Source organism: Ptychodera flava, chromosome 12 (genome assembly GCF_041260155.1).
Source record: "Ptychodera flava strain L36383 chromosome 12, AS_Pfla_20210202, whole genome shotgun sequence".
In the NCBI taxonomy this organism is placed as follows: Eukaryota; Metazoa; Hemichordata; class Enteropneusta; family Ptychoderidae; genus Ptychodera; species Ptychodera flava.
In genome coordinates, this window is record NC_091939.1 from 24,879,613 (window position 1) to 24,907,302 (window position 27,690).

The window sequence follows — 27,690 nt, forward strand, 5'->3', positions numbered from 1 at the left end:
TATACCGATTTTTCTTATTTTTGACCCAGACCGAAAATTTGGAGGGGAAAGTTAGAGCTGTTCGTAACTGCCCTCCCACTGGTATACACTGAAATGTGCTCTCCCACTGAATTTTGATGCCCACTGCCCTCCGGTATCTACAGTCTGCCGCGCTCCCCACTCCTCACAACAATTCAAGCTCCCCGCTGCCCTCTCCCCACTACTGAAATTCCCCATTGCCAACTAGATGCCCACTAGGCAACCCAGATCAACACAAAACCATGCAAGCAGTTAGCAGTATACCTTGGAACATTGCCCCCCCTCTAGTTAGGTTCTATTAAGCACGCAGCTTTCCCCTCCCTCAAAGTATTTTCCGGTGCCCACTGTCAAAAATGTTCTCCCTGCCTGCTGGAAGTAATGAAATTTCTTCCCCGCCTACAATAAATATCGATATTTTCTCCCCTCCCGCTCATTAGTTTTGAAATCTGCCCGCCCACTGAAAACTTCGCACGAACACCTTTTTGCACGAACAGCTTCGTTGGCGGCACCTGAATCTAACGGAGCCAATTTCTGTGTTGGTGTCACCAGCCATATGAGCACGGTGCATTCCAACCAAAACTCGCGACTCAGAAACTGACGGATCAGCCCCGGGAATGTCCGGGGTGACGTCGTCGAACGAGGGAGCGAAATTAGACCATTCTTCCTGTGTCCAAGTCAAACAAATGTCACAAGGTTGACTCCTTGTGCAGTCTCGACAACGGGAACACAAATCATGTCCGTCCTGCAGTGAGAACTGCTGCTTACAATCACACATTCGATAGGAGAAAGCCATGACGAAAATCGGAACGAGTGATAACTCAAAGAACAATAAAGAATTTTCAAGGAACACTGAAAATAGGAACACTAGAAAATATAGACTGTACAACCAGTTGGACGTGAAATAAACGCCGGTGAAACAATACAGTACAGAGTGTCTAAGCTATACGGAACACGTGGCGTAATAGTTTATTTTCCACGGCGTAACCCTGCCCTTCACCTTGACCAAATGTTTGTGATGCGCTTCCACCTTTACTCTTCAAATCATAGCCTGTATCAATCTCACTCAAGTCAATGTCATCGAAAATGTGAAGGTCATTCATCTTACAGACAGATGTTCACTGAATAACATCTCCGCGTTTCTTCAGATTCGTAAAGATTTCGGGGGAAAAAAAAAGAAAAATGTGGAGTGGTCCAAATATGGGTCGGTCGGGCCCGTTGAACAGATAATTTTTTTTTTCTCGCCTAACCAAACTTCTATTTTAATCGCAGTCCGAACGTTCAGTGTTGCTGTCATGCTGTTGATTTGCATCGCGGTCCCAACCTTCCGTGTTGCAATTCATTTTAATCGTGGTCTCAACGTTGCGTGCTGCTTTCGATTTGCATCGGGGTCTAGCCCTGCGTACGATGCTGTGTGTTCCGCTACAGCTAATCGCCCCGCTCACGGGCGATTAGCTGTAGCGGAATACACAGCATCGTACGCAGGGCTACATCGGGGTCCAGAATCAAGCAATTTCCAGTGTTAAAATGAAGACAATTGGATACAAGGTTGATGTGTTGATAGTTTATTCTTGTGCATGCAACCGACATTAGAGATTATAGCATTATAGAAAGCTTTGTTTTCGTAAAAAATGTGTGGCTAATAAAATTTGTCTGTGGCTAATAAATTTGAAACTATTCGCCACAGTGGCTAACAGCTTTCCAAACCCAGCGCTAACACAGCTTTGTGTCGAATATTTTACAACAAATAGTAATTGCACTGTCCCTTAAATTATGTAACTTTGAGTTCAGTGAGAAAAGGGCTTTAGAGGCTTGATCTGCCAATACCTCTCGCGCTTTACTCCACATACCGCTACAAGAAAAGACAACACCCAGATATTTAAAATAAGAAACAACAGCTATTGCTTTTCCTTCATAGTACCACCTCTCGTAGTTACGAAGTGGACCACCATTTCTGAAAACTACAATTTTTGTCTTGTCGAGATTGACTTTCGTCTTGTACTTTTTGCAATACATAGACAATTGGTTTAACAATCTCTGTAACTTAATTACACTTTCAGCAAAGAGCACCAAATCGTCTGCAAATAATATGTAAAAAAGTTTAACCATACCAAGAGAGCAACCTTCAACCCATGTATCTCTACTAAACTCTTCATAGATATCATTTAGAAAGAAAGAAAATAAAAAGGGCGAGAGGATACAGCCTTGCCTGACTCCAAAAGGACAATTAAAAAAGTCTGTCATACCATTGCTGCAAAGTGCACAGGCTTTGACCTGAGTGTACACAGCCATCAAGGCTTTGAACATCTTACCCTGGAGTCCTGCTTTACCCAATTTAAAGAACACAGCTGTTCTATGAACTCTGTCGAAGGTTTTCTCAAAGTCTACAAAAGCACAGTAAAAACGCCCCCCTTTACAGCTTAAATATTTCTGAATAAAAGTGTGCAAAAGAAAAATATTATCAATGGTGCTATACCCTTTCCTAAATCCAGCCTGTTCTTCTCTAAGTGGAGCGGCGTTTTCTTCCCAGAAAAGTAACCGATTGTACAGAACACGTGTATAGATTTTACTAATAATAGGTAAAAGGGTTATGCCCCGATAATTTTTAGCCAGAGATTTATCGCCTTTCTTGTGAATAGGGAAAATAACACCCTGGCACCATGAAACTGGGAAAACACCGTTACTGAAAAGATGGTTAAATAAAGTATGTAAAAGGGGAACAATAACATCACTACATTGCTTAAAAAATTCTGCTGAAATACCATCGATACCAGGAGATTTGTTGTTTTTCAGACACTTAATAATCTCTCTATTTATACTACACGGCAACTCCACGCACCTGTGAGACAGTCCACTGTTACATAAGCATGAGCCAAGCGTGCCTCTACCCATACAATGCTCTTCAGGGACGGATATTCGGACTCTCAAACTTTCACAATACTTTTTTGGTCTGCCACTCGTTGATGATCATTTTGAAGTTCATGACGTAACGCAATCGGCCCATTTTTTTTTGGGGGGGGGGCGTCACGAATTAGTTGTCATCCGAAAAGGGGGTCATAAATTGTTTTGGGCAATGGGTTCACTTATTTTGATTGATGCACAGGAAGAATCTGCCGGCCTAACCCCGGGCATAATAACTGAACGCTCCCTCACACAGCGACACAGGGCGATCATCAAGAGAGTTGGGCTCGGCACGGAAAATCACCTTATCTAGTTGACATTTAGAGATACCGCAAATCACAAAAATGGTTTAACTTGTTTCCTATGCTTGGTAAACGTCCGGTATGGCACACTAAACATGCCCGAAGCATTATCTCGTCTATTGCGCTAGGCAGCGTTTCAACGTCATACTTTGACTCTCAAACAAACACGTTTATATATTAAGTCACAAAACTTTGTAATCTGCCTCGTATTTCATTAATATACAACCAGAAGAGCAACTAATTATTTAAACAAACATGACAGGACTTCCAGACCATATGGCCTTCAGTCACATTGCTCGCAACATACCTTCAGCCACCAATATTCTTCTCTAAAAACTAATAAACACACTCTATAGCAGAAGATGAGGTATTCAGCTATAGTGCTGCAGATTTCATTTGGGCATTCTTTGCGGCAAACGTAGTTATGCGAAAGATCAATGCTTCATCCAAACACCCGTACATCGCTCGAAATGAATGATTCATTAAAAGTACCAGATCACACTTCCCCATTTGGAAGTGTCCGAAATTCCTTTAAAAGTTACATTTACATATTCCTACTTCCCGAAATATCTACCTTGTTTGTGATCGCTGTCAAAAAGTCTCCGATCGCTGATGAGAAATTGCTGCTTCCTGGAACGAACGCCAAATGAACAGCCGTGTGTTAACTGGCCACTCTTCAGTACAGTATTTTTCATATAGATTTGCATATCTCATCTGGTAAGGACAGCATTGAGAATGAATTACTGTGTGCCTCTGTGTCTGATAAGAGACTCGGCCACATTAAATAAATCATTTGTGTCCGTTTAAAGCTACTTTAGAAAGTTTTAATTCTATTCAGTCTTTTATATGAAGGATACAATGCTCTCGTAACTCTACTACTACTAGGCAGCTGTAATAGGTCATCGTCTCACTAATTTTTCGGGGGTTGGCATGACAAGATTCCGTGGACATACTGCGAATTACAAGGTGAATAAATGCAATCATATTACAAATCTACAAATCATTAAAAAATGTTCCTGCTGTTGCTCAACCGTGACCAATTCGACTTCTCAGAGGCGTTTGTGAATGCGCCCTTACATTTGTGACTTATTACGATTACACAATGTGCATAGGAGAACGTAAATCACGAAACTGAAGGAATGAAAAGGGAAAATGTCACTGTCAAAGATTCAGAGTATCAGACAACAAGCTAATAAAGTTGTCTGCATAAAGAGAGCGTTCAGTTTTTACGGCCTGGGGGGCCGGCAAAATCTTGTCGCCGGTGTTCAAAAAAATATAGACCCCCCCTGCATTTTTTGTGAAAAAAAGATGACCCCCCCTTTGTCAGACGAAAAAATTGATGACCCCCCCCCCCTGAAAAATAACCAAACCCCATATGTCAAATTTACCCGCATGGTTTGGATTTGAACTCCGGTACGCGGCGCACTTTATTCGTGTAGCAGAGATGCCAGTGCACAAACTTCTCAGCCACATCCATTGAAACGTCTGTTAATTAGGACGACTGTAAGGCAATTTTTAACTTCATTTCCATAGACAACTCATGTCCATGGACATTGTATAAATTAAACTTTATTGGAGTGGTTCGCCAAAGGCAGCCCTCTGGTTAAGAGGGTCATGGGCCATTACGTAAAGTCAACTTTATTCTAGTGGGCCACCAAAGGTGGCCCGCCGGTAAAGCGGGTCGATCATGGCTATTGCATAAGTAGACTTTACTGGACAGGGCCACTGAAGGCGCGCGGCCATTACTATTTTTCAGTGCGCGATCCCAGGGGTCCCTCAAAAATGTTTCTAATACAAGCCGCGGCTTCAATTGGGAATTTTACAGTAATATTGGCGTGGGGTATTACATAAAGTCAATTTATTGTAGTGGGCCGCCGCAGGCGGCTCGCCGGTAAAGAGGGTCGGATCATGGCCATTGCATGAAGTAAAACCTAATTGGATTGGGCTGCCAAAGGCATCTGCCCGTTAAGAGGGTCATGGGTAATACATAATGTATATTTATTGTAGTGGGCCGCCGAAGGCGGCCCGCCGGTAAAGAGGGTCGATCATGGCCATGGCATAAAGTGAACTTTATTGTTGGTATTATGTTTTTGAAAATGTAGTGACCCCCCTTTCCTACCAGTGAAAAGTGATGACCCCCCCCTTTGCGGATTCCAAAATTACGATGACCCCCCCCCACCCCTGGATTTTGCCGCCCCCCGGCTGTAAAACTGAACGGTCCCTAAAGAGAAAGTGTGTTTTTGTTGCTTGACTGGCTGAAAGTTTTTTTCCACAAAAACAGGCGGGTAAAGGGCAGGTGGGGCAAACATTTGTAGTCGGCGGGCAGGGAATCTTTATAATATTAGTCTTTCGCTTGGACTGAGGGAAACTTGGAATAAACAATTGTTTGATTTAGGAAGGGTGGGGTGTCATGTAGTCGGGAATGTGCATAAGAAACATTCTTTGAAGAGGTCACATGGGGGCAGTTTGTTTTTCTTGTAGGAGTATAGGCAACAGCCCGTAGGCGAAAAGCGAACTTTCGAACGGGAAAGCAGTAGCAAACTGATTTTACTTTCCCCTCTCTGTTTATATTTCGTTCAAAATGCTTTTGCCAACCACATTCGCCTGTGAAGGGATCTATAGTCGGTATCTCGAAAACGGCTCGCTTGTTGTCCGTTTTCGAGCCGGCGACTATTACGCCCTCTAGAGGAAAATACCCAAAGTCTTTCTTCTGGCTTCACTGATTCCGCTCTTTGTATGATCTACAACTACAAAATCACAGAAATTGCCCCCTAAAAAATTGCGCAAAATTAGCATCAAAAATTCAGATTTTAATATTTCATCACAATTTAACAATTCTGATGAAGGTCGTCCCTGGGGACCTATACGCCGAATGTAAAAGGAATCAGGCTAGCAGTTTTGAAGAAGATGCTTGGAATGTACAAAGTTAACGGACGCCGGACGACGCCACACATCCACCTATTCGATATGTTCGTGTCGCTGACAGCGAAGCTTAAAGAATGGTAATAGGCTATCAACACAGTTCACTTTATTTAAATTGCATTTATTATTTCCAGAAATAAAGCATTGCTGATTTCTTTCGTTTATATGTACAGTATTTCTTGCAGAATTTTTCACATTCTAACTCAATCGACCACAAGAATCAGATTCTGAATCAGACCCAGATACTCAAATGATAATAATTGTTGTTATTAATAAAACAAGAGAATGCCATAATTGCCTATTACAATCAGTGAGGCTCAGAGTAAACATATAATTTTTGGCAAATGAGTAGAGATACTTTAGTTGTACGTATACCTTTCTTTCTTGAATTTTTCGTGTTTGGAGATAGGTTTAAATGTACACAGTGTCGAGAACAAAACATATTCAAACATTACACATGCAAATGCCAAGGTTGTTGTCCCTGAACAGAAAAATACCAGGAATTATACTCTCGTCGTTCTACGTCATGACAACCCGTGTCTATGTCATCAATTTTGGTCCGTCGGGACTGTTTTAGGTTTAAACGCGGAATCGTCATGGAAAGCTACTCATATTTTACAAAAATTAACGAATTCTTGGCTTGTGCATCTGATAAGTATATTATTCCAAATGTTTGTCTTCATCAGCTCGGGAGATACTTATGATGTGATAACCGTGTCACCATTTGTCTTCGACCAGTGGTGACGCGATTATTACGTCACTCGTATTTTCCTTCGCCGAAGGAAGAAAATATCAGGAAAAAACTATCTAATTATCACATACATCCTCTTGTTCAAAGGCTGTCTGTTTTGCAGGCACACTTTCTTTTCCAAAAATGTAGACTGTCAGTACCATACACAGTATACGTAACACGATTGGAACTAATTTGGGATAATTGGATCTTCATTTTCTCACAAGTGTTAGGTGTCGTAAAGCTGAATGTTGCAATATTGCAAAATACTCATACAAACAGGTGTGTAACGTAAAAAGAAAATCAGATTAGCTTACATTTGCTGATTAAACCGACATTACATCACCATCCAATTATTCAAAATTATAGTTCAAATCGTGTTACGTGTATACCAGAGTTCTCTGCCATATTGTCCTTTGCTTCAACCAGATGTACACACCAATAAGGCCATTTAAAGAAAATTCTTTGTTTGTCGTTTTGGAGTTTTGAAAACCTACTAGCCAGCCAGGACAAAAAAACAAAACAAACAGAGACAAAAAACACAAGTGTACTAACATAAGCCCAATTTTTATTTGGTTTCCTTTGAAAAAATAATATTTTTATTTGTGATGGTGTTAACATTGTGTTTGTTTTCTTCATGAGAGAAAATGCCGAGAGAGTTTGACCGGTTGACCTCGCTGTTAATTTTATGCAGGAAATTACAATAACAATATTTACCCGCATGGTTTGGATTTGAACCGTCGCCTAGGTGACTGGCGTATACGCGTGCCAAAAGACACCTATGGTTGATTTCCTGTTGACCAGTCGGATGGCAGAGTTGCAAATACCTGGACTGAACCATTTGGTTTTTTGTGGGTGTCGGTGGTACTTTGACAATATAAGTAAAAATGCACATATATTGAGTTTATTGTCTTGTTTATGAGCGGCCAGTATTTCCAACAGCATAAATTATGTGCATTTGCCCTTGAAGGAATAAATAATTTTCGAATAAAACATCGCGAATGTAACTACACTTAAGTACACTTAAGTGCCCCAAAGAACCATGAAATCGCCCGACTTTCGATTGAACCGCGTATACAGAAAAAGTGGCAGATGACTTTATTTTTAGAATCATAGACAGTATAGCGAGATGTAAAAAATGTGAAACAGGCTCCCCACCTAACTATCCTAAATGTTTTTGTGTCGAGTTTGTGTTTGATTCGTTTCGAAAATGTGTTCCTACATTCTTATCCGATTGTTTGTGTTAATGAAATGTTTGTTTCGCTTTGGATATTTGTAGAGAAGTTTGGATTAGTGTGTACGGTAATGTTTTGTTTGTGTGGGGAAAGCTTATGGCGAGACGCAGCCGGACCTATGTTGTTACAAAAGTTGATAGAGTCGCCCTTTGACGCTTGCGTTTCGAAACCCGGGTGTGGTTTCTCATCAGTCGCAGTGTAGATTCTTTCCTTAGTTTGTGTTTGTGAAAATTTATTTTAATGCATTTTAGTGGTCTTGCTTTCCGATTAGCGAGGCAAGTATATTAATTTTGGTCACGTTGTGAGTCCGTTTGGTGGTTCGGTTTGTTTGTTCTATATTTCTTACTTCGGTAAATTTTGTTTTGACTGGTGTGTCTTTTATATTTTTGCGGAGGTTTGTGAATTTTTAGGCAATAAGTACCACTGCGGGGTACGGATTTTATGTTTATTGGATCAAGATACTTACAAGTATCCTGGTTGATGAACTTGTTCTCGTACATTTTAATTAATAGTTCATTTACTTTGTTTACCGTTTGTTCTGGCTTGTTGTGTATAATACTGAGTGTTACGTAATTGCCTTTCGCATTCGAGTACGTAATCGTTTGTGTTGACAATAACGAAAAACCGACCCTTGTCGAAGGGTTATTTTCCCAAAATTTGTCCAATGTTTGCAAGCTGGTTTATCGCGATTCTTTTGGCACGCGACATGTTTTGTTTCCTTGTTTGAAAGGGTATCTCTAGAAGTGCGAGTTTAGAAGCTTCAGATAGCTTTCAAGTTTTTGTTTTTTTGTTGTTCGTGGAGTCCAATTTGACTTTTCTTTGAATTGGTGTTGTTGCGATTGTTTGTGTCTCACGATGTAGCGTAGTCACATTATACGACTTTATTTGTTGAAATCCTGAGGTGGTTTTATTCTGTTTGGTTTTGTTGGTGTCCGAATGAATTTAAGGCTTTTGCCTAGTACTATTTTTCGGAGTTTCATAGTTTGAGCGATGATAGGTTGTTGTTGAATTTCATGTTGTTGTCGGCTTTTCTTTGGAAATAGCTGATTTATTTCCACGGCCATGTTTCTGTTACGTTACTGTGATTGTTTATTTTGTATTTAATGTTGTGTTTCAGTTGTTTGTTATGTGTACGATTTTTGTTATTTCTTTTAAGTGTTTGTGTGTTCTATGTCATCTTATCGTATTTGTTAATTGGGTCGGTAAACAGTCAATTAATAGTTTAATTGACTACCTGGGTGATTGGCAGGTCGTGTCCAACGACGCATATGCAAAGCAGGCCAAAAGACAAAAGCCCCCAAAGTTATTGACAGCTGGCCAGGGGTCACCATGAATACGTAATGAAGCTTCACTACGCAGAAACTGCGTAGTCAAGCCCTTCTTAACCGGTCAAACTCTCTCGGCATTTTCCGGCATGTTCATTTTCTCTAAAAAAAAACCTACCAGCATGCTGACGGGAAAGGAATAATTTTATCAGAGCGCCTAATTTGCATTTTACTATTTGCTAGACTGACTGATCCATCGCTCAAGGGCGCTCTCTACGCCCCCCCCACCTCTTACGTAAGAGGAGGGGAGCGTAGAGAGCGTCCGAGAGCGACGGATCTTTCAGTCTGTCTGTTTGCCTATGCTGTACTAGAAAACAGTTTCGTTTCTTACAGGTATGGAACGCTGTTTGATTCGACTTACAGTTTTATGCTCCTTTTATATAGAGAGATTGTGACTGTGCACAAAGCCGTTGGAATGAAGTCAAGTCCGATTCCGTTTCATTGCCTGTGGCTTGTCCTTCAAGGTATTTCAATGGGAACTGTTGTTTTTTAGTGCACTTTTGATTAGGGCAAAAGACACACGACTCACACAGTGTAGCCATGAACTAGAATTCTACTTTCACTGGGCAAAATGCTTGATATACAACAATATGTACACATATACTGAATCTGTACATGTGTCAAATACATTAAATATACACGTATACGTATACTAATATAATGCAAAACGACAGTGTACACTTAGTGTGCAAAGATCTGCATTACGTATTCTCCGGGGTATTCTCATGATCTGCATAAAAATACGCTACGCATATCAACGTATGGGAAAACGCTTTGTATACATTTATATTGTGTTCCATATACGACAATATACGTAAATATGCTAAGCGCAAATCAAGCATTTTGTCCAGTGTTTATTAACATAATTTCATATGTAAACTACACGTCATTGGTTACTGTTGGATACTTGAGACAGTGTCTCACCCGGCTGGCTTCTGTCACTCGAGCTCAACACTTGTTAATGTATATAGGGTGAATATACTACAGGCACATTCTCCATTCTAATTCTAATTCGCAGAATGATTTAACCATTCTGTCTGATTCAGTTGCTCTGGGATGTAAACGACGATCATCTAAATATCTTTACGCTAGCCAGCTCTGTATAGTATTTCAAAGAAAACAGTCTATATCTGTTAATTGCCCTCCCTAATCCCCTTCATTAATTTGTTCTGCCGATCACTGACGCGGGGGCTTATCGCCCTGACCAAATAACTCCTTAGCAGCTCATAAGGTAGTAGATGAGCTGCTAAGATGAGCTAAAAAATAGTTTAATACAAGACATTGATTGATGTTATTCATAACTTCTACACTAATAATTCTTGCCACGCCCGGTTATTTAATCTACACAAATCCCCCGATTTTCAGGGGACAATTTATGCAAATCGGTAAAAAAATGCAAGTACGATTGACATGATTGAGCATGTATGTACACAACTATTTTTGTACATTCATGGACTGAGGTGACGCGGTCTTCTGGTGTTGACTCTGAGACCCGAGATGAATATACATTTTAAACACCAGAACAGTGCAAAATTTAAATGGAGATTTCACTGTGAAGATGATGCGCCCTCGTCACGGTGTTTTAAAAGCGTGATCGCGACCTCACTGTACATCATGAGTACATCAACAAAATCCGTGCCCATCAGCAAACAAGTCTGTGATATTTCGCGCACAGCCAATAAAGCGCATACATTGAAGTATTACCACAGCTTTGCTAGTCTAAGTCCAATCTGCTGTTGGAGTCCGGCCACTTGTGAAAGTTATCTTGTCAATTCGTGATCTTATACGAACAATACCGTTCGGGTTTGTCACATACGACTAATTATTTCTGGTAAAATTGAGGCCCGGTATATTTCAAACGGAGTGTCTATTGACACCCGGGTGTCAACAGCCAGGAGCTGCCCTATATGGCTATTGACACCCCTCGACCGGCGACCCTACTCGAATATCGTCAGAATCTTTCAAACACACAGCCCTGCCATGCAGAGCTACTTCAGAATCGAGCTAAGATACCGTCGTCCATTTCTTGTTTCAAACAAGTTGATGCCCACTTTTTTGTCGTGGGTACAGCTATAATGATTTAAGGGAGCTGTCATTATTTATGGCCTGGGGGTCGGAGGAATCTGAGGGGGTCACTCAAAAAATCGAAAGGTACGAGGGGGTTGCTCAAAAGTGGAGAACCAGAAGGGGAGGGCTACTCAATTTTGTTGATATGTACTGAAGCATTTAGTGAAGTTATAAATTAATACAACAATAATAGTAAAGAACAGCAATATGTATGCTTGAGATATGTATGCTCATACCCGGTATATGTACTCACTCACACACACACACACACAACACACACACAAACACACACATTATATATATTTATATATATATATATATATATATATATATATATATATATATATATATATCATAATACAGGTGGTTTCAAGTAGAAACTAAGGGACTGGTCAGTTTCTTCGGCCTGGGGGGCCGGTGGATTCATGGGGGGTCACCCTGTTTTTGACTTTGGTGATGGGGGGGGGGGGGTTCACCATGTTTTTGAAATGCCCAATAGGGGGGTCAGTGTGTTTTTGAATTTCGACACAGGCTCATCATTGCCTAAAATGCATCGTGTAAGCCACAAATTTCATCATTCAGTTGCATTTTTCGGCGCGCCCTTCGGGCGCGTAACTTTAATAATCAGACATATTTTCAGCACGCCCAACTTTAACATATCAGGCATACATATATCAGAGATATCTGTATGTTCAATATTTTTCAGCGTGCTCTTCGAGCACATTACTTTAATATATCAGACATTTTTCAGCACGCCCTTCCTGTGCATGACTTTGATATACAAGAAATATATATCAGAGGTATCAGGATGTTTCATATTTTTCTCCGCGCCCTTCGGGCACCATACTGTAATAAATCAAAGATATATGCCAGAGATATCTTGATGTTTGCTAAGTGAAAGTGAAAAGCATGACAAATTCCTGATACTTTTCTGTTCTCTGTATGAGAATTCAGTATGAGAAAGCAACATGCACAAATATTTCACAATATATATTTGATAAAGTGACTTATTTTAGAGATAGAAAAATGACACGATATCTTTCGTTGTCATTAATGCAACTGTTTTCCTTTGTGTCTCAGGTTTTCTGTAGAATGATACTTTTTTATGACCAAAATAACAGTTAAAAAGGCAGTTTTTGTCATTATTAGCTGTGCTTTTATGGTTTCAATGTTACAAGAAAAGGTCATCTCAGACACTGCGCACACATCAGATTTAGCGAAAATGTCTCTCTATGGCTCCTCAGGAGATTTCATTGGATGGCTGGAAAGTCTTAACACCAATCAAAATTTTTGATTTACTGCACTTTCCTCTTTGATATTAATGATTGACATCCATTTCTGTTCAGGACATCTGGTTAAGCATAGAAAATGTGAAATACATTCACAACTCATTCAAATGTACCCTACTGTATTCAAACTTCAAGATTGACACTTTGAAATTCCTATCTTACAACTGACATGTCAACAATTTCACTAAAACACAGAATAACTGTTAAATATAAATGTATGTAAAATATAATATAATGTATATATATATATATATTATATATATATATATATATAATATATATATATATATATATATATATATATATATATATATATTATGTCCACCTTTTGTTTTACAGTTGTCGCGTGCGCGGGGGGGGGGTTCACCCTGTTTTCGAAATTTGGGATGGGGGGGGGTCACCCTGTTTTCAAAATTTGGAATAGGGGGTTCAGCCACTTTTTGACGTCGGCAAAAAATAATCCACCGCCCCCCCCCCCCCACCAGGCCGAAGAAACTGACCAGTCCCTAAAATCTCATTATATACACTATGCATATGTGTTTCACGTTGTGATCTTCAGACGAGAATGATCAGCTATTCGACGTGGCAAGCCTTATGTTAGAGGCTAGTACCGAGTACATTTTCCAGTATTTCCTGATTAAAGATTGATATACTTGCCTGATCATTCATAAGAAACGTCTGCTTTCTATATTCTACATTGTATAGGTTACCGATAGGGGAAAATGTGTAAAGCAAGCTAATTCTGATTCTATAAAGATTAAAACCAGTGTAATGCCTTGACAACAAACCCATCTTTTATTGAAGGAAAATAATAATAAATAATAAATGTGAATAAATGTATGTCTGTCGCTATTTTTTCGTTTTCAAAAAATGTAAACTTCATTGGAATCAGTGAACTGGAATATAAGTTTTGGAATACTGTCTCAGATTTCTGTTCCTTTGAGTTTTTTATACGAAAAAAATCTGGAAAAATACTCCTCAAGTGCCACCAGATAACACCATTTTAATCTCTATATTTCAAAAGCTCCAACAGCAGGAGGGGGGACACCCCCTCCTGACCCCCCCCCCCCCCGCGACCGCTTGCGCGGTCGCTTGTGGCGGTCGCTTGCGCGGTCGCTTGTGGTGCTTTCGCACGACATCTTCGCCCTCTTGTAAAAAAATCCTACGGAGAACACTGCATGTCATCAGAGCACTGGATACAGACCTGTACAGTAGCCCCTGTCACAGCAATGGAACCTCTTTCCGATACAGACCTGTACCACAGGGTTTAATCAGGATCTGTACAGGGTCTGTCGCAGCAGCAATCCATTTTACTGTATAGATATTTAACTTTCCCATTTTTTTTTGGGGGGGGGGGGTCCACTCAAAATTTCTGTAGCAGAGAGGTTGGTTACTCAAACACGTCATGGTTGGCAGGGGGGTTACTCGAAATTTTGGAGTTTCTAAAGCAATTCCTCCGACCCCCAGGCCGTAAATAATGACGGCTCCCTAATATTGTAGAATCATATCGACAGCTCGGGATCAATAAAACCTGATTTTGTCCACGGGCGAAGCTTGTCGAATGAATGCAACATAGCTGTGGGTCCCTAGCTGTGGTGTTTTCGGCCGGGATTCCTGCCTTTTACGGGCTGGTTCTGACTTTTACGATTGTGGTGGCGGGGTTAAAATCGTAAAAGTCAGAACCAGCCCGTAAAAGGCAGGAATCCCGGCCGAAAACACCACAGCTATGGACCCACAGCTACATTTGACCCGAGTTGCGGAGTCTTTGACACATCGATCGACTGCAACTCATGTCAAGCCTCGATATTATGGAGGTGTGCCGTGCCAAAACTCAAGCTTTATATCTGGTCAGCGTGACCGGCATGTTCAGAAAAAACATTGAACTGTCTGCACAGGCGGCCCACTGACGTACTGAGTTTTTCCCACTGTTTTCGCTATCAGTTCATCTCAACTTCATGCTCTGACTGATCGGAGTAAATAGAATGTAACCTAACCTATAGCTAGCCTCTTGACCTTTATTTATTTTACATCCCATTACAATGACGTTTATTTCTCATATACACATCTTATAATCAATTAGTTAACACTACTAAGGTACCGTTCAGTTTTTACGGCCGGGGGGGGCGGCAAAATCCAGGGGGGTCATCATAATTTTGGAATCCGCAAAGGGGGGTCATCGCTTTTTCACTGGTAGGAAAGGGGGGGGGGGTCACCACATTTTCAAAAACATAATACCAACAATAAAGTTCACTTTATGCCATGGCCATGATCGACCCTCTTAACCGGCAGACGCCTTTGGCGGCCCACTTCAATTAGGTTTACTTCATGCAATGGCCATGATTGACCCTCTTTACCGGCGGGCCGCCTTCGGCGGCCCACTACAATAAATATACATTATGTATTACACATGACCCTCTTAACGGGCAGACGCCTTTGGCGGCCCACTCCAATTAGGTTTACTTCATGCAATGGCCATGATTGACCCTCTTTACCGGCGGGCCGCCTGGAGCGGCCAACTACAATAAATTTACTTTATGTAATACCCCACGGCAATCTTACCGTAAAATTCCCAATTGAAGCCGTGGCTTGTATTAGAAACATTTTTGAGGGACCCCTGTGATCACGCACTGAATAATGGTAATGGCCGCGCGCCTTCAGCGGCCCTGTCAAGTAAAGTCTACTTTATGCAATAGCCATGATCGACCCTCTTTACCGGCGTGCCACCTTTGGTGGCCCACTAGAATAAAGTTGACTTTACGTAATGGCCCATGACCCTCTTAACCGGAGGGCTGCCTTTGGCGAACCACTCCAATAAAGTTTACTTTTATACAATGTCCATGGACATGAGTTGTCTATGGAAATGAAGTTGAAATTGCCTTACAGTCGTCCTAATTAACAGACGTTTCAATGGATTTGGCTGAGAAGTTTGTGCACTGGCATCGAATAAAGTGTGCCACGTACCGGAGTTCAATCCAAACCATGCGGGTAAATTTGACATATGGGTTTTGGTTATTTTTCAGGGGGTCATCAATTTTTTTCGTCTGACAAGGGGGGGGTCATCTTTTTTTCACAAAAAATTCAGGGGGGTCTATATTTTTTGAACACCGGCGACAAGATTTTGCCGCCCCCCAGGCCGTAAAAACTGAACGCTCCCTAATATATATATGCCAATCCGTGGACTTATCTGGGATTTTATTGGTTCGTCAACATATCGAAAGATAGAAAAAGTTAGGCCGCCTGCAGTAGCACTTTGGGACTGCAAAAAATGGCCAAAGAAGCCATTACGAAAGAAGACTTTTGATTTCTATGTAGAATCACAGGACTGTGGTAGAATATATGTTGTTAAGAATAACTAAGCTAAGTTTGGGTGCATTTGGAGGCCGACTTTCGAAAAAACCCGGAGGGGTGTCAATAGCCAAATGGAGGGCCAGTTGGCTATTGACACCTCGGCGTCAATAGCCAGGAGAAGCCCTTATGGCTATATACTGACACCCGGGTGTCAATAGACTCGCCATATTCAAATGCAAATGTAGATATTGTACTCCAAAATCAATGACAATCGTACATAACTTATTCAAATTACCTACTACATTACTCTGACTTTGCCCTCAGTTGCACCGATATGGACGTGTTGGAGAAACTTGAAGAGCTCGAGAAAGGAGCTGAGTGTTTGGAGCCCGGTCCTGAAGAAAGGGAGGCTCTAATGAAGAAAGCGATGCAATCAGCTGAACATTTCTTGGTTGGTTTACAAAGTTTAGATTCTAAAGTGTTTACCAAGGCAAGTGGAAAATCAACATCGGATATACTCAACGACCCCCTTACGGATGAAGGTTCTTCTTTTGGTAAATGCTCCCGTTACATACTATACAGTTGATATATTTATATTAGATTAGCGGTTTTTTATCCCCCGCAAACGCTGTAAATGCTGGCTAAGGGAGCGTTCAGTTATTATGGCCGGGGGTGGGCCGGCAAAATCCAGGGAGGGGTCACCTCAAATTTGAAAACTGCAAAGGGGGGGGGGTCATGTATTTTTCAAACAGCTCAGAGGGGGGGTTACTTTATTTCATGAGTATCCGTCCCGTCAAAAAGCAGTTTCAGTGTTCAGAAATATTCTGGAAGATAAAAATGATTCGTTGCATGATTTCATTCTCTGAAGTTATTCACCTGTAAATCTGAACAAAAGTATAATTATCTGTCACATGAACATCTTGACTTGACAACTCTGAGGCTTGTCTTATTGTAAATCAAGCTCACTGCACTGAGGGCGATGAACAATTCCCATTACTTACATATTAGAGATATAGCAATTTTGTCAGGGAAATTATTTAACAGTTAGGCTACCTGTACTGAGACTACTAGTACCATGAAAAGTTAAATAATACTTTTAGGTGAAATTCCAATATCATAATTGTTGTCCACATCTGAACTTTTAAATACCCTATTTGAATCAAGTACATTTGTATATCAATTATCAAACACCTATAAAAGCACAAATTAATTTAGTTTAGCATTGTAAAAAAAATATTCTTAGTTTTCTCATAGACTCCAATGTATAGTGAATCAACATTTTGGTGAAATTCCAAAATCCAATTTCTTGCACACATATCAACCTTTAACCATCCTAGGCTAACTAAGTACTTTAAATGAATTATCAAATGTCTATAAATACACAGATTTTGATAGTTTTGTATTGGAAAAAAATTATTCATTTTCCTCATAGACGCCCATGTACAGTGAATCTACTTGTGGTATAATTCCAAAATCCAATTTCTGGCGAACACATCCATTTGTTACCACCCTAATATAATCAGGTACATTGATATCAATAATCGAGAGTACATAAATACATGGGTTTACATATTTTTGTATGGGAAAAAATTATTCATACTGTCCTCATAGACTCCCATGTATAGTGGATGAACATTTTCAGTGAAGTTCCATAATCAGATTTCTTGTACACATAATATGCACCTTTAACCATCATATTCTAATCAAGTAAAATTATGTTAATTATTGAACATCTGTATATGCACAAGTATACCAAGTTTTTCATTGGAAAAAAAATTATTCACAATCTTATCATAGTGGATGAACATTTTTGGTGAAATTATAAGGTCAAACTTTTTGTCAACATGCCAGTTGTAACAACCCTATTTCACTTAAGTACATTTAAGTAAATTATCAAATATCTATAAATGCATAGATATAGTTTTGCATTGAAAAAGTATTACATAGATTTCTCATACATGTATGAGAAAATATATGTATACCATGTATGGTGAATCAACATTATCAACAGCTGATTTTTAATTAAATCCAAATATCAAAATTTTGTACACACACGCTTGCGCAAAATATTGCGCTCCACCAGTAATTTCTGTCCAACCCCTTTGAGGGGTAATTTCAAAATTATAGCAAGTCAGAAGGGGAAATCTGAAAATAACAACTTTTGAGTTTTTTAAGGAAGGTCATTTGAAAAAATCTAAGCTCTTTTTTGGGGGATTCTATTGCTCCATACCCCCAAGGTGTTTGTGTGTGCAGCTTTACTCAAGCAATGGGGGGGGGGGGGGGGGGGGGGTCATGAAATTTTTGTCATCTTGAAAGGGGGGGTCATCAATTTTTGGTACAATGAGTAGGGGGGTTCACTTATTTTGACTGATGCGCAGGAAGAATTTGCCGGCCCACCCCGGCCATAATAACTGAACGCTCCCTAAGGCCCCCGATCACTGGTAGTGATGCGGTGCCACGGCCAGTTACAACGCTGGTGAAAATAAGGAATACCCAACGCATGTCCTTGTGGGTGAAATGGGCCACCAACCATGGGTGACAATTTAATGAAAAACTGTAACTGTAAAATGCATCATGCAGCCCACAAATTGAAGACAAACAAACATAGTACAAAACGTGTGACCTTGCAATGACTAACCTGCTTGAACGTGCGATAAAGTTGTAAAGTTGATATATATCATTTTGGCCGCAAATAAACTGTCACAATAAACTGTCACAAAATAGTTCCTTACAATGATTAACATGCTCATAACTGTGAAATACATAAGGTGGGTGACCAATTAACAGTCCGAGGCTAACAATGAGTTCACTTAATCTTGCCCAAATCTTATGGGAGCCCAAACACGCCACAAGACACACCTTGTGTCAGCCCCACGATAAGAAAGTCCACGTCACTGCAGCGAACAGTGGCTTGTCTTGATCACTATAGGTCATGCTGTGTTGAGAATGAACTTACAAATGCATGCTGCATTTACACTAACATGCTACCAGTGTCTATCTAGCAATAACTTGGCCATACAACTTATATACTGTGCTTGGCTACACTATCCTCTGCTTTATCATAGCAATAGAGGTAAAGTAGTGACAATTGTGAAGTCTGAAACTATTTAATTTTCCTACCATATCTACAAACGAGTATGGTTGATCACATCTCCTTTACTACTACCGCGGGAAAAGAGGCACAAAATTCAAATTGAGAACCTGTATTTCCTATAATGGCTATTTAAAACACGAAACAAATTGAAACAAATGCGTGGAATGAAAAGATAGAAAAAAAAACATTGTTAGCAAAATGAAGTGGATACTGCTAGTCTGGAGGAAGTGCATAGACTGACCCCAAACACTTCCTGTACTTCATTAATATATTTCTAAACAGCGCCCTCCAAACACAACAAAACATTACTTTCTCCTTATACGTTGTCACCAGAGGAAATAATTTTAGGGACATCAGATAATAAGCTAGAACAGCACAACTTAATGCAGCCCCTGCGGAAAGTTACTATGCTAAACTTGGTCGTCGGAACTGCGCATGTGCAACTTTCTTGTTTGCAATCATTGTAGTTCATGCACTATATATAGATGCATCTTGTCTAAATAGCTGCGACATTTAAATTTTACAATGTATATTAAGACAAACATGTTTTAACTTTCATCAATCGCCAACGTAGCTTGGATACAGTGTTTATATCGATCGTGGGGGTCCCTAGCGATCTTTGAGCGCCATTCCGACGACCACCGCCCTTTAAACCGATGACCTATATGTATACTTTGTTTTCAACTTTACTGATTGTACCAAAAGGCCTGACGCACATATGCATACATTTGCAATGCGTAATTGGTATGTCTCAGAAAGCAGAAAAAATACCACATTTTTATCGAACTTCGATGGTCACACAGTTGTTAAACGGAAGAGAGTGATATTTTGCTTCTGGTGTGTGCGTACAGTGTTAGAACATGGGCCATGCCCACAGTGTATTCTTCTTCATGTTCTTCCTTTACAGACGATATTTTAGAACTCTTTGAAAATGGCGTATTGAAGAGCGGCGTGGAGACGGCACATGCCATGCATCTAGGCTTCGTCCCGGGAGGAGGCCTCTTCCCGTCAGCAATTGGGGACTTTTTGACGGCAGTAACAAATAAATACGCAGGTAAACATTACCGAAATTATGTTTTATCCTTTTTTGACAAAAGCTGTATTCTTGCACATAATGGTAATGGGTTGGGGGTTCCTGCAGTTACGAATATTCCTCTTCTCTATTTCTGTCATTGATTTCGAATAAACGAAGGACAACCACACTTACACTTCGCATTTATTGTCCTGTCAACAGCAAAGAATATCATAAACATTGACGTTTGAATCTATAAATAGAATAACACCATATATTTTCATACTCACAGTCTTATAAATCGCTCAGTTCCTTTCGTCTTCTGGCTTTAACCAAAATGCTAGTGTTTCTGTGCTGGGGGTACACACTTTGGGATTAGTTCGGGTAGGGAGAGAGCCAGAATGGCCAAAGGCAATTGTGTGTAATGTATCGATGAATGTAGATGTACATCATCACAGTGTAGATCGTTAGAATCGGTCGAAAGATAAGCGAGTGGACGATCTTTCAAAGTAGCTCCGATTTCAGCAAGAACTGTCTGTAAGGTTAGTTGACGTGTTAGTCTTAAGTTTTTTCTTTACTCAACCCATCATCCAATAGGCGAGCGCCCAATTACAGGATGAGGTACCCATAACCCATTACCCAATAGACCAATGAGGAGTAAAGTATCTTGCTCAAGGGCACAACACCGTGTTAGAGTCTCGATCTTACCATCCTCCGACAGCGAGTCCGTCACTCTGGACTTGCTGGGTCTCGAACTCACCATCCTCTGATAGTGAAACCGCCGCGGCTGATGTATATGTGGATCCGTTGTCCGACATAATTTTCCGCGGCAGCACGTAGAATGATTCGCCGCTGAGAACTGTAACTAATTCTAAAATGCATGGCTTGAGGCACGGCGCTAGTGAATAAACCAATGCATGCTTTCTGCCCTATACCTACCGAGACATACACTGCACCGGTAAAATCGACGTCTCAGTAACATTAAAAGCTGGAGTATCGCTCAAAGAATCTACAACTCTGGAGAGGTGCCGAGATTGGTTTTCTCTAGGATTTAAGCGCATACTGAGACCAAAAATACAGGCAAATCACCGCATGCACTGTGATAGAAGGTTCATTAAAGGGCCCAGTTGCTGTGACTTTTTCATGTTTTTTTGTACAAATGTGTTTGTACGTCAATTGTAAGTTTTCGTTCTAACCCCCCCCCCCTCCGCATGTTGAATCACCGATTTTTGAGCTTGTCTATACGTGCAAAATGCACTGTTTGCTTACAGATGAAATAAGTTGCCGGACCAGAATTCACTTCTCAACCGATGCATTTTACACATGTACTAGCTGAGTTGACAAACTGAATATACTCACTCTCTCAGCATGCTCTGGGCAGTACAGCTGTGAAGCAAGAAATTGCAGTTGAAATTAATTTAAACAAAAAAAGTGATAAAACTATCAAAAGTCACACCAACTCTGGTATTTGAAATCTGAAAATGGTGCCCCTGTGCTATAGAAACCGCATATTATAACAGCTCGACTGTGTATCTCATAGCTGCAAAGATAGCAATAAGGGTCGTCATTACGATTGACTTTTGTGATTATACAGGAGTATTCTACGTTGGACCAGAAGTTGTACGACTAGAGAGCAAACTGATTGCATGGACAGCTAGTCTCTTCGGTTATCCATCAAATCACGCGGGCAACTTGGCATCCGGCGGCACGGCATCGACACTCATCGCCCTGGCAACAGCAAGGGACAGCATGAACATTAAGGGCAGAGATTATGAAAGGTAACTTTTAATATTTTCGTCAAAAAGTAGCACTGTTTACACGATCACAAGCCAATGTTGACGTGTTCAGACTTACTCCCTAAAGGTAGACAATTAGCGACGTTAGGGTCCCAAGTGAAAACAGTCAAAATCACAATGCGAATTTCCAAGGAAAGATTCAAAGATCCGTACAGTCCATAGGCTAGCAGAAGCAACACTTCAAATACATTTGTCGAGATAACCGAATGCCTTATTAGAAAATTTTCTATCTCGTCTCCGTCATTTCAATTAAGGAAGAATTTGATGAGAAGGTGAAAGTTTATCCGTCCTGATTTCGAATTTGTGAAAACACGTAAAAATGTAATGTAACGATAGAGTTAACGCAGAAAATAGCGGCCATTTTGACCTTCATATACCAGTAAATGAGAGAAAATCTGCTTTATTGATAAATATGTATGCGTGACGATTCTGGATGTGTATCGTCTTTGTTATGGTTTCATGCCTGTTAGTATTGTAACGTTTGTATTTAATAATTAATTTGGGATAATTGGATGGTGAAGTAAGTTCTATTAACCTGCAAATGTAAACTCACCTGCTTTTCTTTTTAAATTACACACTTGTTTTTATGAGTAATTTGTAATATTGCAACATTCAGCTATAGGGCATCTAACATTTTTGAGAAATTTGAAAAATATGAAGATCCAATTATCCCAAATTAGTTCCAATGATGTTAATTATAGTCCTTGAGACAACAACAGTGTACTATCACTCGGGCCGGCTACCAACTCTCCCTGGTAACACACTCACATTTTGTGAAGCCCTGTACGAACCCGATTCACGACACTACAAAGGCCAGGAAAAGTGTCGCCTAGGCACAGCTTTCTTGAATAGGAAATCATTGACTAACGTTTTTATCCGACACAAAGCCTATAAACTGCCATAGTCGAGGGAGATACTATCTCACTTTTCAAGCATTGCCGTGACTTAAAGTATACTGTCACCTGTTCCAATTTTGCAACAGTTACCATGGAAAAAGAAAATCTAACCAATCACAGATTTTAAGCGGGTGGCCGCTTTTTAAAAACAGCGCCCCCACATGGACATTTTGAATACCAATGAACGCCCCTTTGACCATATATGGGCATATTTAGATTACAGGTGACTATATACCTTTAACTGTCAATGTTCTCAATCCGATCAAGGACTGTCGTGTACCTGACGGAAATGACACACAACTGTCTGAGGAAAGCCATGAAGGTGCTGGGCATGACAGACGCCATCATCAGAGAAGTGCCAATCAAGGAAGAGACCATGGAAATGGATGTTGGAAAATTGAAGGAAATCATTGAAGCTGATATTCAGGTAGTATAGATTGTCTTCCAAAGATGTGAAAGTGCTCGATGCTAATTTAAAAAAAGGAGCCCGTCTCCTTTCATATGAATAGCTGGGTTGTACAATTTTACTTAAGTCCCTAAGGTTGTTCAGAAGTTCGCAAATAATAGTTGCTTTGATGCCGACTCTTCGAGAGAAATTGGGAGTTTTAACACATTAAGTTTACACTATCAATTAAAGTGTAGCATTTTCTATATTGTCAATGCAAGCTTTGTTGATTCGTTTGTTTTCATCTGGCTTGTTACAAAAAAATGCACATTTTGTATGTATGTATGTATGTATGTATGTATGTATGTATGTATGTATGTATGTATGTATGTATGTATGTATGTATGTATGTATGTATGTATGTATGTATGTATGTATGTAGGTTTCGAGGCAGGATCACAGAGCAGTAGTAACAATGAAAATAAGAACACATGAATTTATGTTGGGTGTCTGTTCGCCCAGTTGCGTGCGTTCACACGATTATCAGGCAGGCAAACTTTAATCACACAAGTTTCAATCATATTGTAATTAAAATGTAGATGTAATTTCATTAAATGTGGTCTGTTTTGAAAGAGCTTGAATGTGTGAAACTCCAGCGACAGAAACCTTATACAGCAATATTGTTGTTGTTGTAGACGTGATAGGGATCATCTGACTGGGAGCTATACACTCTGTAAATGGTACAGTGATAGACTTCTTATACTTTTGTCGCCACAAACAGAAAGATTTGAAGCCATTCTTGGTCGCCGCCAGTGTTGGCAACGGTTTGACCGGCACCGTGGACCCCATCGACGAAATAGCCGACGTGACAGAGGAATACAAGTTATGGTTTCACGTAGATGCTGCCTACGGAGGATTCTTCGTTTTGGTCGACGACTTCAAACACCTGTTCAAGGGCATTGATAGAAGTGATTCCATCATCTTGGATCCGCATAAAGGTTCGAGATGCTCTTTGGCTTTCTTTGAACGAAATGCGTACTCTTAACAAGTTTGTAATAGAGCATGACATCCGAAAAGTTTGGTCACTACACATCGTCAGAATTGACCATTTATTGTTCATACAGCGCAACTAGTCTCTGAATGGCGGGTCCATTTTCCCTCTCCCTGCATACCCGTGCGTCCCCCCTTTTCCCCTCGTGTGATTCTGATATTTCGGCCTACATGGTTTCGCATTCAGTTACCGGCTAAAATGCCAGAGAAACAACACTGCCTCTGTACATTGTCAATATTAGCTCGAAGTGTGTGTATGATTGGTCAGAGCACAACACTTCAAGACCTGTAGGTTATGTTTTTATCGCCTTCATAAATGTTTTCAACAGTTTTCTTGTCATAAGCTTCGCAGAACAAACGGGTAACACAGAAACCTGAACGAGCCATGATATCACATCAACAATAACTAGCAAAGGCAGTTCATAGAGTTTTCTGTACTTCCTACGTCTGAACCTTACGGGGATATCTCAAAGGGGAGAGGATGTTTCTTGCAGTCAGAGAAGAAAAAAACAGCTATACCAGTGTTAACAGACTCAAATCAAAGAGATTGTGGAGATTGGGGCAACGAAAGTGAACATGCAACAAAGTTAGATTATTCCATCACTTTTGTTAAACGCCAATAACCAGACACGTCTCCATTGTCTTATCGTTGTTTACTTATGACATGAGTTTGACAGTTGTGTCTGTTGTCTCACAACCAGGTTTGTTTTTGCCATACGGTTCTGGAATGCTTCTCGTCCGTGATGGAAAGAAATTATTTGAGGCTAATTCCCTGTTGAGCACTACCAATATTCTCCAGGATGCCGGTGTGTCGGACAGAGACACTTCACCTTGCGATCTGTCCTTTGAGTTGACTAAACATTCAAGGTATGACAGGGTCACCCCTAGATATCATCACAATGTCATGCTGTTGGGCAAAAAAAAAGAAAGAAATGTTTCTGGTCAACGCGCGCGTCACTTGAACAACAGCACGTCACCCTTTTTCCTCTTTTGTGGCAGGCGGCCGCGGCAAACTACGTACTGATTGCTATGACAACAAACCAAAACGGCTGAAGAGAAAGAGAAAATTCTTAGGGGCGCATGGTCAGTGACTGCATGAACAGTATATATGTGACTATATTGATAAAACTATAAAACTGACCCTCCTCCCTCCCTTGAGGGAAAAAAAATTAAAAAAATCGCGTCGCCGCACCATTTTTTAAAGAAAGGCCTGACCAGAAACATTTCTTTGTTTTTGGCCTTAGCTCAGGTTTATCATTATCGTCATTGCATACCACGGCTTACGTATCGATTAATGCTGTGTGAGAGAAAGCGCCCTCACGTCCGTGCTGCATCATTTTCGGGCCCGTCCGCTGATTACCAGAATATGTAGTAACACATTCCAAAATCGCTTGTTATTCAAAACAATAGAGAAGTTTATGTGCTCTAGTTTAAGAATGAGAGCGGTGCGGTCGAAACAAAGTGTTGAGGTGATGAACGTTATTTTGTATAATTTAAGGTTCGGGCATTTAAAGGGATACAGTCGTCGGAACTGCGCTCGAAGGTCGTATGGGACCCATACGATCAACTTGAACATCGCAACCAAGGTACGATGGTGATTGATGAAAATTAAAACATGTCTGTCATAATCTACATCGTATAATTTAAACGTTGCGGCTATAATGATGAGGTGCACTTAGACATCGTGCACGAAATACATTGTTTGTAAACAAGAAACTCGCACAGGCGCAGTTCCGATGACTGTTTTCCTTTAATCTTATCATTCACAGGGGGCTGAGAATGTGGTTGCCGTTGAAGTTGTTCGGCGTGAAAGCGTTCGCCACAGCGCTGGAGGAGAAACTTGTCCTAGCAAAGTATTTTCACTGGCGGATTTCATGTAAGAATCGAATTTACTAAATGGCGTGCTTTCCCAAGCTAGTACCAGAGCAATTCAAGTGAAAATGACGTGGACGGATTTTCTATAAATTTCCAATCACGTGATTGATTAAAAGCGGAGAATCTTTGGTGAGTGTAGTGCCCTTACAGGCATTTTGTCCCATATGTTCGTTGTATCAAAAGTGATCATGACTTGTTTGAACGAGACGCAAAAAACTGCGCTGCTACAATAGAATGATGGCCTTATGATGAGTTAGCACGCCCGACACACCTCTTTTAATGCCGTCCAAGAAAACGTACAAATTTGCGATGACCGAGTAACTTTAAGTACGTAGTACGCGCCTCCACAGTGTAAGATTTGAACTTTTGCCCATGAATATGTCGATATTATACCATTACAGTTAGAAGACATGGTGTTGCATGCCAGCGGTATAGGGAAATACAATTCCGCTCTTTCTTTCTTTTTCCAGCTATCGACGGGTTTGTTGCTAAACCCTACCCTCAGCTCAGTATCGTTGTCTTCTATTACGACACAAAAGACGACGAGATAACCGACAAGTTCAACAGAGAACTTCAGAGTATGATATTGGAAGATGGCCGACTCTTCATATCGGCTGTGACCGTCGGAGGAAAGTATCACCTGAGGATATGCGTGCTGAATTTTCGGACCCATCGAAAACACATCGACTTGTGTCTTCAAATAATCGAAGAGAACACCAACGTATTAAAAGCCAAGTTTGACGTTTAACCATTTAACCTGTCCGACCTGTTTATTGTTCCCGCCAAACTTTGTGAAATCGGAAGCTACCGACTTAAACAAAGGTAGCTAACAATTCGAGCAAGTGGCGGCAGTTTGAGTTGGACATGAGAAATTAATACAGTTACACATTTCTTGCAGTTTTGTATACAGTTGCCTTGCCATCAGAGACTGCGACGCTCTAGATCTGTAAAGGCTTTTTATCACAACACACTGCCTTATTCATATTCTGAAGTAAGACACAGTTTTCGACGGACAAGAACTTTCTTTTCGATATCACCTATGATTATGAACATAGCATCTATGTCTAAATTAAGGACCCGCGGTGAGTTGCCATAGAGTTTTGTCATTATGGAACAATCATCAATTTCAGCATAGGGAAAGTGTTTATTCAGTCCCGGTCATGAAGTTATTTCGGAACTGAAACGAATGCTTTCATTTAAGATTACTACATTTCGTATTATTCGCAGTCAAATCTCCTCATTAACATTCCGAAAATTGCGTCATCATCGGGGTATTTACACAGCACAACTTGGTGTAGTTTTTGAGTAGATTAAATGTTAATGCACTACTGTCAGATTAAAATTCCTGAGGGTGATAATTAATTAATAAATTTAAGATGGCTATTATTTAGTGGATTTGCTGATTTCATTTAGTGGCTTTACTGATTTAACACGCCCTGCGATAATGAATGAATGAATGAATGAGTGAATGAATGAATGAGTGAGTGAGTGAATGAATGAATGAATGA

At 40.4% G+C, this 27,690-nt stretch overlaps 1 protein-coding gene across 1 annotated transcript; it reads left to right on the forward strand.

Annotated features, from left to right (window-relative positions):
* Positions 1 to 9,733: 9,733 nt before the first annotated feature.
* On the forward strand, positions 9,734 to 27,577 carry LOC139145483 (tryptophan decarboxylase-like). The gene is made up of 9 exons (XM_070716689.1): positions 9,734 to 9,763; positions 16,399 to 16,628; positions 20,076 to 20,222; positions 21,775 to 21,958; positions 23,140 to 23,299; positions 24,039 to 24,255; positions 25,009 to 25,174; positions 26,077 to 26,183; positions 26,653 to 27,577. Exons 2-9 carry the CDS (start codon positions 16,409 to 16,411, stop codon positions 26,928 to 26,930), a joined length of 1,479 nt encoding a protein of 492 aa, XP_070572790.1. The 5' UTR covers positions 9,734 to 9,763; positions 16,399 to 16,408; the 3' UTR covers positions 26,931 to 27,577.
* The last annotated feature ends 113 nt before the right edge of the window (positions 27,578 to 27,690 follow it).

Excerpts from the sequence above, each read along its gene's own strand:
- LOC139145483 (XM_070716689.1), top strand. The coding sequence starts at position 16,409 with ATGGACGTGTTGGAGAAACTTGAAGAGCTCGAGAAAGGAGCTGAGTGT. Across the intron at positions 21,959-23,139 it reads AAGGGCAGAGATTATGAAAG|GACTGTCGTGTACCTGACGG; the intron begins GTAACTTTTAAT and ends AATCCGATCAAG. Across the intron at positions 25,175-26,076 it reads GAGTTGACTAAACATTCAAG|GGGGCTGAGAATGTGGTTGC; the intron begins GTATGACAGGGT and ends TATCATTCACAG.